Here is a 13,882-nt window from a genome sequence, read left to right as displayed (position 1 = left end):
CGGAGACTTGCGATATTGTTGTGTATCATAGTGTTCTATCATTGTATGTATCTGTTCCCTGTTCGTTGATTATAAATGCCAATGTAATAGAAAACCGTAGGTTTTGGGGGCCGGTATGTTTGTGCAAATGTGTTGCCCCACTACATTCATCTGCTGTTGTGTTGTATCTGCTATCTGCTCAATAAAAGCCAGTTGATTCTATACCTCCGCCATGGCCGGACGGTCAAACGAAAATGTATCTATTCGTGATCAAACGTCAACATCCCACCGCAAAATCGCTAGTGTTTGGAGGTGATTTTAACCTCCAAATTGCGAAATCATCACCTCCAAGTTAGTTGTAATACCCACCTTTATATGAATTATGGTGGCGCGTCGATCGTCGCAAGTTTCTCGTTAAACAGTCAATTAATTACCCAAACACAACGTAGGAAGAAATGTCCCACCCGTGCGCGATCAACATGTGTTTTTGACCTAAACTTATGCGTTTGGCACTAAAATTGAGACAGGGCTTTAGGACCCTATTTTGATAACATTTCACGAGGATACTTTACGCGCAGTTATTTTTTTATGAATCGATGACGATTGCTATCGATTTGTTAAACATAATGAAGAGCTCAAAATAAAGAAATGTAAAGAAATTTAAATATATGGTTGACCGGGATTCATCATAGACGATCATGAATCATGATGTTTTGAGCAATTTCACTTCATTTCCGAAATGAGTTGAATTCTGCTATTTTCTGATTAAACTTGAACGAGCGTGTTAAAACATTTTTACGCAAGCAACGTTGCATGCAAGTTGAGTTCACGTCAGCGCTTTTTGTTGATGTTCCGACCGTTTACTGGCCTCACTGGTAATGAACTCTCCCGGATGAACCTTGGTTCAGTGTCACTGTCAGTGTGTGTTTTCTATCTTTACGTTCGTCAGTCTGTCAAAAACTTCTACAACCCACTTCTGTTGACCGTGGATTGAAGTCCTGTGAGTTTTATTGCTCGGAAATCAACGATGTGGTTCGAAATTCTGCCCTCCTTTGGCATCATTACGGCGATCCTGTCCGTTCCTGGATTCGCAATGTATGGATTGCATCTGTTGACGTTGGACAATGTAAGTTTGGAAGTGAACAAATAGTTCGATCGGATCGACGATGGAACTGTTTGTGGTTTACATAACAGCCTTCCCTTGTTGGTGGATTTAGTTTTGGTTTGGCTATGAGACTTGAATTCCTATCTGTTTTTTTACGGCAGGCCTACCGGCGTAACACCGACCAGAGATGGGAGCGTATCATGTATGTCCGGGATATGAGACTCACTGGCAATCCCTACAATTCTAACGTAAGTACATTTCTTGGTTTAGCTTGATCTTGCAAGTATTTTTAACGTTTCTCTATTCAATCCATTTCAGGGATTGGAGTCTATTCCAGATAAGTAAACCAATATTCAGAAATGTAGATAAAACGGAATCTTCTATGAACACAAGTTTCTAAACGCGTTTTGCTTGGAAAGAAAAACATTTCACATTCCTACAACAATTAATCATCATATGCTTGATATTTTTAATGATTGTCTCCTGCAATCATGTTTATTAAATTTCATCATGATAAACATCTTAGACAACTCTCGTAGTTCACATCAGATTTCTGCCGAAGATCTTTCAAGATGTCATTCGAAGGTTCCATTGGATTTTGTGTGCGATTTACCAAAATGAAATTCAGAAGATTGCTGCTCCAGAAATTGCTAGCAGAACTACTACTTATCTTAGAATAAATCAATCCAGGATTCGTACGGTAATAATCGTCAAGATTAGATTTGGATATTTTTCAATTCCTATATATACATATAGCCAAAATATTTTCAGAATTGGAAGCACTTTGATTGTCATAGCTATTCCTCAACAATAACTTTATTTTATTTTTTTGGGATTCTTTCCTAAAATTCTTTTAGAAATTTATACGTGTTCTTGGAACAAATATTATTAATTTTTTATATTTTTCCAACAATTTTGCAAAGAATTTCTCTGAAGGACTTACTAATTCAGGGTTGGTAGCAGGTTTCTTTTTAGAGACGCTTTCACTAGTGATAAGAATTAGACGTACTTGACAATCAATTGTACTTCGATTAATCTTCCTTTGTATTTTTCAAAATGTGTTCTTCCTTGACCTGATTTAAAGTGTAACTAACAGGCCTACGTTATGTTAATAAATTACAATTACAATTACAATTACAATCTATTTTAATGCTTGTCTCTATTTTTAATGAAAAGTGTATGAAGTCTTTTTAACCAAAATGGTCTCTAAAATCACCATTTTCCTCATTCTTCTTGCAATTAATCCTGGTGCATTATTCAAGAGGCTCCAGAGAAACCTTCATAGACATACGCAATTATTCTCCTTTTCAGATTCCTCGAGGAAAAACTGCAGGAACTCTTCTAGTAATGCCTTCAAAGATTTCATATCCCTCCAGAAATTCTTTTAAAGATTTACACAAAAATTTCTGTCAAATTGTACAAAAATTCCTCCAGATTTTTAAAGCAATAACTTAAATTCTAGTTTTTTTAAGAAACTCGTTAAGGGAAGAAATCCTGGAGTTCCTACGCTGATTCTCCAGTTCATCATCCAATCATTTTTCAAATGGATGCCTTCACGAATTCATCAACGGTTTGTCTCAGAAATTGCTACCAAATTCCTTGAGGAGTTATTCCAAAAATCTATTCTATATCTTCCAGGGTTTCCTCCATTAGATTCCTACATTTTTTTTTTCTAGGAATTTCTCCAACATGTCGTGCACGAATTACTCTCGCAGCTCTTCAAAACATTTATCGAATAGTTTTTCAAATGAAAGCTACAGCAATGCAAATACTACAGCATTCGCTTTTTTTGAAGGAATTTCTTCTAACAACCAGGCTTGATCGAAACTCCTCTGCGATGCAAAGAGGAGGCGATTTTACCGTTTTTCTGAAGAGAAAAAATTGAACTCAAAATTTTCAACACAGATCCTCAAGCGATTCTAGTGAGAGTGCAAAAAAATGCGACGATTTTTTCTGGTTCTCTTTACTCACGCTTCAAAAGAACTCTTGAGCATCCCGACTGACAAGGCAGTCCTCGGGGAGTTGTGAGAGCTATTAGCTAGCTAGATACATCGTTATCATATACGACGTAGGGAATATAACTCTGAGGAAAATGACTAGGTAGTAGATTCACTGACAGGGTGTCTACTACCTGGAAAAACCTGGAAAACTTGAAATTATCAGGAAATTTTGTTAAGCCTGGAAAAAACCTGGAATTCTCAGGGAATTTCACAAACAATCAGGGAAATTTTTTTGAGGTAGTAATTCATGGTAGAATGTGTACATGACAAAGGACTTTCACGTCGAAACACCCCAAAAAAATTCGGCTGCGCCGCTATCGAAATGCTTCTTTAGCTGTTCAGTGAATCTTATCCACTTCCCAAGACATGGTTGTCTCTATTTTTGATGAAAGATCTCTGAAGTCTTTTTTTTAATAAAAATGGTCTTCAGTCTCTTTTTTTCCATATCTTGCTTGCAGTGAATTCTGATGCAAAATTATGTAGACACTAGAGAAACCTTCAGAGACTGTTACGAAACTTTTCAACTAATTCTTTAAAATTTTAATCTAAGATTTCTTGAGGAAAACCTTCAGGAATAATCCTAGTTGTTTCTCCGGAGATTTCATCTGGAATACTTCCAGGGATTCCTATCGGGATCTCTCCACAAATTCTTCTAGAAATTCCTCTACCAATTCTCTTAATTCTCCCAGAGATTTTTATAGAAGATCTTGAGTTATTTATCCAGAATTTGCTCCAGAAAACACTATATTAGGATTTTCTCTCGATAGTTTTCCATTAATCCTTCAACCGAATTTTCTAGTTGTTACTCTAGGAGGAGATCTTATAAGGATGTTTACAGAAAAACCGCAAAGGTAAATTCCAGAGTTTTTGAAAGAATTTGTTCAGAGGTTTTTTAAAGATATCCGACAAGAATTTCTACGTCATTTCATCCACAGTACCTCCAAAGAATTTCTCCAAAATATCCTCGAGGGGTTTTTCGAGAAAATCTATTAAGAACTTTTCAAAGAATTCCTCAAACTCGACCCTGCGTTTCATCATGGAGTTCTTCTAGACTTTTTTTTCTAAAGAATACTCCAGCATTTCACCGAATAATTACTACTGCAGTCGAGTCTAGTACACGACACTAAAGACGGCCTTACAGTTGAGGTCGAAATACACGTATCTGTCAAAGGATACCAACTCTATTGGAATTAAATGGTATAGTTCTAATTTGGGGTTTTCATTCACTTACAACTGCAGTTCTTCCAAACATTTCTCATTAATTCCCATGGAACTTTCAAAAGTGATAAAAGTACTTATACTAATTAACACTATAACATTTTGCCAGAATTTTACGCACATGTTTTTGGCTTTATTTTTCAATGGACCTTTGCACGAGTTCACTAATTTGACATTTGAGCGGTGCCGTATTCACTAGCTACCATGGTAACGTAAATAACATTGGTCCATTATCCCAACAATTTGACAAGAAAATCTTCTCAAATTTCGTCAAGGGTCTATGAGTTCTTCTAATAACCGGGTGACTTAAAAACTTACACAAGTTTCATCAGAGATAGCTTTAAAATTTGCTTTAGACATACCTTACAAATTGAACATTTTCTCAAATTTCTGAAAAATTTCATTCACATTTGCATAGAGAAATGCCTAGAAAAATTCCTGGAAGAATACTTGGACAAATCTTTAGACTTCCTTGAAAAATCTTAAAGAATTTATGTAGTAATTCCTGGAGTTATCCTTAGAAAAATTAGAAGTTGAAATTTTAAAGAATGATTTTTAAGAAATCCCTAGAGGCATCTTTGGAGAAACTACTGGTTGAATTTTTGAAGAAGCTCTAAACGGAAGTCTTAGAGGATGTCCTAGGAAAATCGATGGAAGAATCATTGGATAAAATCTTGGAGGACTTAGGGCTTTCTTAAAAAACATCCGAAAGAATCAGTAAACACATTCCTGACGATCTCTGAGTTAATTTCTGCGGTTACAAATGGCAAAAACCAGGTTGTGTTTTTGAGATATCGAAAACAAAATTGTTTAACTAATTTCTTAGGAAGGGATTCCACGGAAAATACTCACTACATGAACTCCTGGAGAAATTGAAAAGATGAGCTAGCCTCGTGCTGCAAATCTCACAAATAAAGAAATCCATCCATCTATCCTAGCCTGAATAAATCTTCGAAGTAACATCTGGATCTTTGGGTAAATACTTTCTGGTGAAATTCCTTGAGAAAATAATTGAAAAATTTCTCGAAAAACATGTTTTACGACATGTAATTTTAATTGTGAAATATTGTCACAAACATCTGTACGTATTGTTTTTTTCCCACAATTAATTGTCTTAAGTATCCAAACTGCCCATGGATACCTTTTGAGATTTCTTTACTGAACGTGGGACAAAAATGAATAGTGCATTATCTGTTTTTGCACAAGTACGCTGTAATCGAATCTATGACAAAAGGTCGAAAGACAAAAGATCAAAAGGACAGAAGGTCGAAAGACAAAAGGTTGAAGAACAAAACGAGAGGGACAAAAGGTATAAACTTAATAAACTTTAAGGGTTAAGCATACTGAAGCACTGCTTTGGTTCCGTTCAGTTTACAATGATGATCAGAGCTCTCACAAGCGATATCAAATTATCAAATACAATTAAGGCTTTGTATCAATTTTTTTTTTCTTTTGTTGGGATTTAAACCACTGCGACCATTAAGTTGATATATTGTGGTATACCCCTGTTTATTTTTCGCATATTTTCAGGACGACAAGTTACTATTAAGAGTAACTGCAGTTGACTGATAGTGCGACGTACCCCAATCTGGTATGATTCTTAAAATGAATTCAACTACCTTATTGGGATTTCCTTGCCAAATTTCAAAAGGACTCAATATGCCCTTGTTGAAATACTGTCTTCTTTGCGCAAATAGTGCTGAGCATTCACAAAGCAAGTGTTGAGAGGTCTCTATCAACAATAATTGTAATTGTATCAAATAAAATTCAGTTAAGATTTAGCTTTGATATTGTTCCACCTTGAAATAGCTTCAACATGCATTAAGCAAATTGGAAGCTCGAAACGCTTCTGAATCAAGTTATTTTGTTAATAACTTTTTGTATATCTGAAATTGGAGTATATCTTAAACCTGGAATTATTTGGTAGATCCTGGAAAAACCTGGAAATATCAGGGAATTTCATTTATGCAAACGAGTAGACACTCTGACTGAGTAGAAATGAGAGGCGACAATCTTATTTTAATATGGTTTTTAATTTACCATAACAAGGAATACCTCTTTTGTAACAATGGTATTAAGAATCTAAATCCAGCTTCATTTTCGCAAAATTTACAAGTAGAAATTAGGCGTTGTAAAGCATTGCATTTGCCACCGAAAAGTGAATCTTGTATGAGACTGTAATACAGTGATCCTCAGCCTAACTGGTTATGCGGGCCACCGCTTTGCTCTTAAAATACGTCACGGGCCACAAATGTCTATTTTATAAGTCTGATCAAAACGACTCAATTTATTGGGTATTTTGCCCTCCAATGGAGTCACACCTAAATAATTTTGTCACATCAAAGTATCGTCACACCATGTTTGACATATATTGGATCTAACAAAATCCACATGTATCGCACATATAACGTACACTTTTGGATTGTGCATTGAATGTAAGGTGTGTGCTTTTGCTGAACTGCCATACAAATTTGCATGTGAGTACCTATTTATTTCCCCACATTTAAGATTTACACGAAACCTATTCGTTACAAAACGAACAAAACTGTCGTCTAAAAAATTTGCTCGGCACGTCTCTGTCATTCGAGTTTTTCAACAGTTGTTACTCAACTTGACTCGGTTACTAGTGGGGTCGATAGGTGACTTCTGAGATATGATTTCTTATTGTGTTCGACAGTTTCTAACGGTTTAATAATCTTTCCTAATATCACCGATGTCCCTGGATTCTCAAGAGTTCATTTTTCGTACAAAGATGCATTTCAAAAATTATAATATTTTCGGAATTTAAACAACATGGTTACAAACAATCCAGTACCGATTTCAGATATAAAACGTGTGGATTATTTTTTTCAAAGATTAAACAAGTTTTGACAGACTTCTAATATTTTCTACATTTTTAATAGGATAATTGAAACAATAGTATAATATCAACAATTAAGCTACATGTCATATAAAATTCTTAGCCACAGCAAAACTAGAAGTTTAGCGTAATTTTGGAACTAAAATAGAAATTCTTAGAAAACAAAAACACTTTTATTCTATCTATATTCTGATATCAAGAGTTGAAGAAACTATGGGTTATCGGACAAACTCTAGAAATATGAAATTATTACAATTTCCTTTAGTTTCACAATAGCTATTCCACATGTGTTGATGTAAAAAAAAAATCTGAAGATTAATCCAAGGGGCCACTATAGAAATAAAGTTTGCGAGAATTATGATGATAAATTTTCAATTTGTGAAATAACAACTTGCGGGCCGCACTACTCCAATATTCAAAATCACTCCGCGGGCCACACAAAACCTTGCCGAGGGCCGCATGCGGCCCGCGGGCCGCAGTTTGGTGACCACTGCTGTAATAGAAGCCTTAGGTAACTTTACTCTTAAATATTCACTGACTATTGAAAGTAAGACGCTGAGATCGATCATTAGGGAACACATGGGGATTTTTTTTTATTATCGGACAATTTGGGCCGGACCTTCTCCGATTTGTATGAAATTTTCACCAGCGGTAGACCTCGTGGATACATGACCAAAAATGAAATTCAAAAAAATATAGTGACCTATTTTCCCGGAAAACTCTAGATGAATTTTCACGATTTCCCTATATACATCACACTTTAAAAATTCATATCTCCTGAACTAGGCATCGTAGAAAAAAAGTTTTTAGTGAAATCGGAAGGAAATTTCATCAGCAATTCATTAAAAATATGAAAAGAAAAACATTTCCCGGAAAATTTTTCACAGTGGAGAAAATTGTCGAAAAAAGTATGGGAAAAAGTATCGTCTGTATCATGAAAAATTTTCAAAAAAATATGTTTTGTTTCATCAATACATACTCTAACTTTCGTCCATAGACGCTAAAATTGTATCTTTTACCGTTTAGGCGACAGAACTGAAAAAAAAGATGACCACCCGCACGCTTCCCATAGGAAAATGTGTTCCATTGTGGGCCTCATAGAGGTCCCCAAGCAAACTGCCACGAACACCAACGCACAATCAATCTTGCACAAGTCGATTTCCTCAGAATGAAAACGTATCGATGTTTGTTTGACGGTCAACAGCAGGCCAACAAGGAAGTGGTTGTTTTGCAGCAATTCTGTTTATTTTGGATTCCCACAGCAAACAAAAGCAATGTTGTGACAGCTCTCACAGCAAACAAAGAAAATTTTGTCAACATTGCACTACTACGCAGGCAACTGGATTGGTCTATAACCGTGCGCTAACGGTGGCAATAATTTACACGCATTAGAAGTGTAACGCAGTAAACCATCCTTCCTTTTCCAGTCAGAAGAAGCTTTTCGTCAATCGGAGCACTCTCCATTGATCTGTTGGATGTTTTGTATGTCCTTTATTGGTAACCTTTACCATTGAGACTAACAGTCTTCAACTGAAAACGATGCTAACATTAAATAGTATTGGTAATGATATAGGTAATAGGTACTGACCCTCAGTATCAAGTAGTTGCCAAGCAAAAAGGATGTTTATGCATACAGTGCTATTTGTAATTAACTTGCTTTTTTAAATTTTGGTCAATTTATCAAATGATTAGATAATGTTCTAGTTCATAGTTCTAGCACTCACATATATTTTCGGTTGTGTTTTCTATACAAAGTGGTCCGTTTGATATAAATTCTGATTGTTGCTTGGAAGAATCTAGTATAGTATTTGCATGTATGTAATATCAATCAACTGTATAACCACATGTGGTATAACTCAGGGACGATATCTATTGTTCCATTGATGGCTGCCGTGGAATATTCCACTGTTAGTCAGCATGCAGCCACTACAGTTGGCGCCAAACCAACAGCGCTCCAAACTGTATAGCGAACGCGCGTAATGCATAATTATTGTATGTTTTGTCTGTCCGTATTGTGCACCTATATAAGCGCACCCATTTAACTTGTAAGAATGTAGTTTCTTTTGTTTCCCCACTGAGTATAGGCATGCTGCCTCTCAGTGGTATTAAATCAGTTATAGTGAAAGTCGTTCGTTTGATTTGTCGTCCGTTGAATCGTAAAAAATACAACGTAGGAAAGGCTGAAACAACATATTTAGAATATATTGATAAGTTGTCGAAGAAATCGGATCTTGAGATTTGATCCTTCAAACGTTAGCATAATGATTGATTGTTATAAGAACATCCCGTGCGGCTCCCGTAGAGGCTTTTAGCTTCAATACTAGATAAAGTTGCTGATAAAGGGCACACAAAACACCCAGCAGACCAATGGAGAGTTCTCCAATTGACGAAAAGCTTCTTCTGACTGGAAAGGGAACGATGGTTTACTGCGTTACACTTAAAATGCGTGTAAATTAATGCCGCCGTTAGCGCACGGTTGCCCACAATGGAACACATTTTCCTATGGGAAGCGTGCGGGTGGTCATCGGTTTTTCAGTTCTGTCGCCTAAACGGTAAAAGTTACCACTTTGGCGTCTATGGACGAATTGATGAAACAAAACATATTTTTTTTGAAAATTTCTCATGATACAGACGATAGTTTTTTCGACAATTTTCTCCACGGTGACAAATTTTCCGGAAAATGTTTTTCTGTTTATATTTTTAATGAATTGCTGAGGAAATTTTCTTTCGATTTCACTAAAAAAAACTTTTGTTCTATGATGCATAGTTCAGGAGATATGATTTTTTTAAAGTTTAAGGTATATAGGGCAATCGTGAAAATTCATCTAGAGTTTTCCGGGAAAATAGGCCACTATAATTTTTTTGAATTTCACTTTTGGTCATGTATCACGAGCTCTACATCTGGTGAAAATTTCATACAAATCGGAGAACCTTCGGCCCAAACCTGTCCGATAATTTAAAAAAATGCCCACATGCTAGTTTCGAGAAATTGTTGAACAGACAAGGAAAGTAACATTTTTCATTAAGGATATATGAACGTAATGACCAATAAATACTTTTAACAACAAAAAACGAAATTAACTAGAAATACTACTTAACAGCCAATTTTTGTTAAGACTTGACGACAATTGACATTTAAGATTCTAATCTTAAGTAAAAGACAGGAGTAATCAAAATAGCACTTAAATGACAAAGTATTCAAAAACATATCGACTAAACACTGATGAGCTGCTGATTTTTACAATGCTTCCTTTTCTCAGAAGCAAGGGAATATTGCAACATTGAAAACTACTGGTGATTTCACTTGTATGTATGAGCCTCTGTACGTGCCATAAATTCTTTTGTTCTCATGACTTTTACTGTGCGCCGTGTGTTGGTGCTGTCTCGCTCTCTCTCACGGGCAACTTGAAAACAGAGCGCACAGTAAAAGTCAAACGTTTTATAGCATGCACAGGCTCATGGTACTGACCGTTGCAAACCAATGGATCATTAAAATAACCAAAACGGCCGCTATAGAGCTTAGTGACATTTGAACACACGTAGACTAGCATACGCTCGTCATACACAGTTTGTTTTTGTTTTCCTCAAAGAAACTTGCACACGCTTTCCAGACTCATCAAAATGCATATGGAAATATTACCCAATTTGAAAAATTTACACCCGATTTCTGGGTGTTTTTCGAGACTGAGTGCATATTGTTTTCCTCTAAGGTTCACAACTACATCTACACTAGGGCACCCATACCATTGGGCGTGATAACCACTATGGAAAGCATAGATAGCGCCACCGTAGCCTTGTGTGTTTGACAGAACAGCCATATACAGTGGCGCCTTTGTTTTGATGCGGTGAGCACTGACAAAAACTACCTTCAATGATCCATTCGTGTTTTTGTGTTATATGTTAGTCGTTAATTCATAAACTGTTTACTTTCGGACTCTGTTTTGCACTATTCGACCCATATTAGTGGAGTTTTGTGATATTCTTCCCTGAAAGTTCTGTGTTTTGTGTTATTAAAAAGTGTTTATCGCGATTCAGTAAAGATCTCTTCCATCAACCCATTTGTCTGCGAACAGCGACATCTTGCGGTGATCACTACAAAGAGTAATTCTCGCTGAAACCAGGCCGCCATCGGCACCCATCGTTAGAATTCCAATTTTATGTCACTGATCGCTAGTTTTCGATAAAACTTAAGGGTGGTCCTTTTTGTTTTCTCAAATTGGTGGACCCCTCGTACGCCAGCTAGCTGAACAGTTTGCGAAAAAGCCCATTTTTTGATAAATCTTGGATATTTCTTCACGGGATATGTCTCATATTCCGCTTGGAACACATAGCAAACTTAGTGGCATCGTATTGAGAAAGGATATAGCTTTCATTTAAACTTGAAAAAATTTTGGCGGCCATTTTGAATTTGGCCGCCATCTTGAATTTTGTTAGAAAAACCTATTTTTCACCATTAGCGCACCGCTAGTTTTGAATTCTGAGATCACCATCAGAAAGCTGAAGAAAAATTGCGTAAGATAGGCTACAAAAACTAGGTGAGCAAAGGTATTTACCCTATGATATGAACGATTTTCTAAGTCATGTTCTACTATTTTGACGTATATGGCGAGTGCAATCAATGCAAACATATTTTTTTGTACAACAAAGAAACAAGTTTTCAATCGTTGGTATATTATTTGGTCGGGGTTCTGCTAAACCGCACCAAACGCCAATTTTTTCAAAAATGAGTTATTTACACTAGAGGATTCAGATTATCATAACCTATCTACATTTAAGATATCGAATAATTTGAACCATCCCTCGTTGAGTAAATTAAAAATTATTCTCTAGCAGGTTATGTAAAACTGAAATTGTATCCAACCAGAGCGAACCATAAACTTTAGCTTGTCATTGGAGGGTATTTATTATTCTGATTAAAGACGGCATTTTTTTAATTCTTCCTTAAATATTGCTAAGTGGCCATTCCGGACAACATACAGTAACAACATCAAAGGGTTTTAGTATGTCATGTAAGTTAACGGCTTTGTAAAACACAGTATTGTTTCGGTGGTGCTGATCTAATATCATTGAAATTTTGTTCAGCCACATCGCACCAAGTACCATTTATATAAAAATTATGTTTTTTTATGAAGAAAACATATCAACATTCGCAAGACGCTTACTTTCGCTTTATATAAAATATGTCGATGGGTCCATGCAGGAGCCGTGACGAAATAACAAGACATTTAAATTTGATGTTGTCTGAATAATTTGGAAGTACTTGGTGCGCTTTAGCTGTTCAGAAAATGACGTGTTCACCTGTTTTCATCATCAAGCCTCCTAGATCAGATCGCGCACAGCTTGTTTTGAGTTATTCGCTCTCAATTCAACAGTTCTTAATGACCGAGAGGTAGCACGCCTTATCACCACTCGAAGGACACGAGTTCGAATCCCGATTAATATTTTTTTACGTTGTCCCTAACAGGGAGTCATATAAAATCAATCAACTTTCAGCTTTTATCACTATTTTTGAACAATAAAGCACAAGCAGTTTCATGTACAACGGGAATGATGAAACGCATGCCATTCTTGGTATCCACTTCACATAAAATTTAATAATCGTGAACTTGTTCAGCCAAAGTGTATTAAATGCGAGTAACTTGGTACGCTCTGGCAGAACAAATTAATGGTTTTCTTTCATAGGCACATTCTTTAACTACATCATTATTGTCTTTTTCGAATCTTTGAATGCGTGAGGGACTTGATTCAATAACTCTTCTGTTGAAATAGATAATCCATCAAGAGAAAGTCGGTAGAATACGTTAGAATACGAATTGGCTTGTACCAATTCATACCACTACATTATGGCCAGTTCTATGGAAAATTACAAATCTTTTCCGTTCACAGTGCATAAACATTTGTGACAAGCATTGCAACATGCATGGCGATGATATGAACCCTTTTTATTTCTTTCTTTCTCCTGTGTTCCTGGAAATCATGAAACACATTCAGCCATACCGAACTGAAAACTATTTTCTTCAATTTTTGTTCAGCCAGAGTGAACTGAGTACCTCTTGATTTGCAATCAAATCTAATTAAATGGAAAATATTTGATGATTTTTTTGAATATTCTATCTTGAGTTACTTCTTGGACCCTTTTAGTCATTTGTGAACGGTGAAATTTTCAAAAGAGTCATTTGCGATTTACTCGCAGATGAGTGAACTTTAAAGTTAAATATCTCAAAATAATGCTTTTGGCACTTGGTGCGGTTTAGCAGAACCCCGACCATTTGAGACAGATGAAGAAAAGGAGTATCAATTTGAGTGAAAACATCTGGCGGCCATCTTGGATTTTGACGCCATCTTGGTTTTAAGTAGTAGAATGAGTTTTCACCTTGTTAGCACTCAACATGTTGAATTTAAATGCTACCGTTACACTTATTCTTCTTTTTCCTCACGTTACGTCCCTACTGGAACAGAGCCAGCCCTTCAGCTTAACTAGTTTTAAAAACAAATTATCAAATAGGATTTTTAACGCTTATTTGCTACCTGAATGATTCTTCTGCATATCTTCGAGTTGTAAAATAGCATTATTACTTTCATTTATTTGGTCTAAAACCATTGATACAAATGAACAATCAGTTGAACAGCTGAGATAAGATAAGAAAGATAGAATCTGATTGTTTTTTTTTTAACGGAGGCCTTATAATTCAACATGATGAGCACTCAGATGGTAAAAAG

General features: G+C 35.9%; 1 protein-coding gene across 1 annotated transcript; it reads left to right on the top strand.

Moving 5' to 3' along the window:
* Positions 1-909: 909 nt before the first annotated feature.
* LOC5573667 (NADH dehydrogenase [ubiquinone] 1 alpha subcomplex subunit 1) lies at positions 910-1,453 on the top strand. The gene is given in 3 exon segments (XM_001660939.2): positions 910-1,105; positions 1,246-1,332; positions 1,403-1,453. Coding segments are annotated over 3 exon segments (237 nt in total). The 5' UTR covers positions 910-1,006.
* Positions 1,454-13,882: the final 12,429 nt, after the last annotated feature.

The sequence above is a fragment of the Aedes aegypti genome, chromosome 2 (assembly GCF_002204515.2).
Source record: "Aedes aegypti strain LVP_AGWG chromosome 2, AaegL5.0 Primary Assembly, whole genome shotgun sequence".
In the NCBI taxonomy this organism is placed as follows: domain Eukaryota; kingdom Metazoa; phylum Arthropoda; class Insecta; order Diptera; family Culicidae; genus Aedes; species Aedes aegypti.
This window is presented reverse-complemented; position numbering and strand designations above follow the sequence as displayed.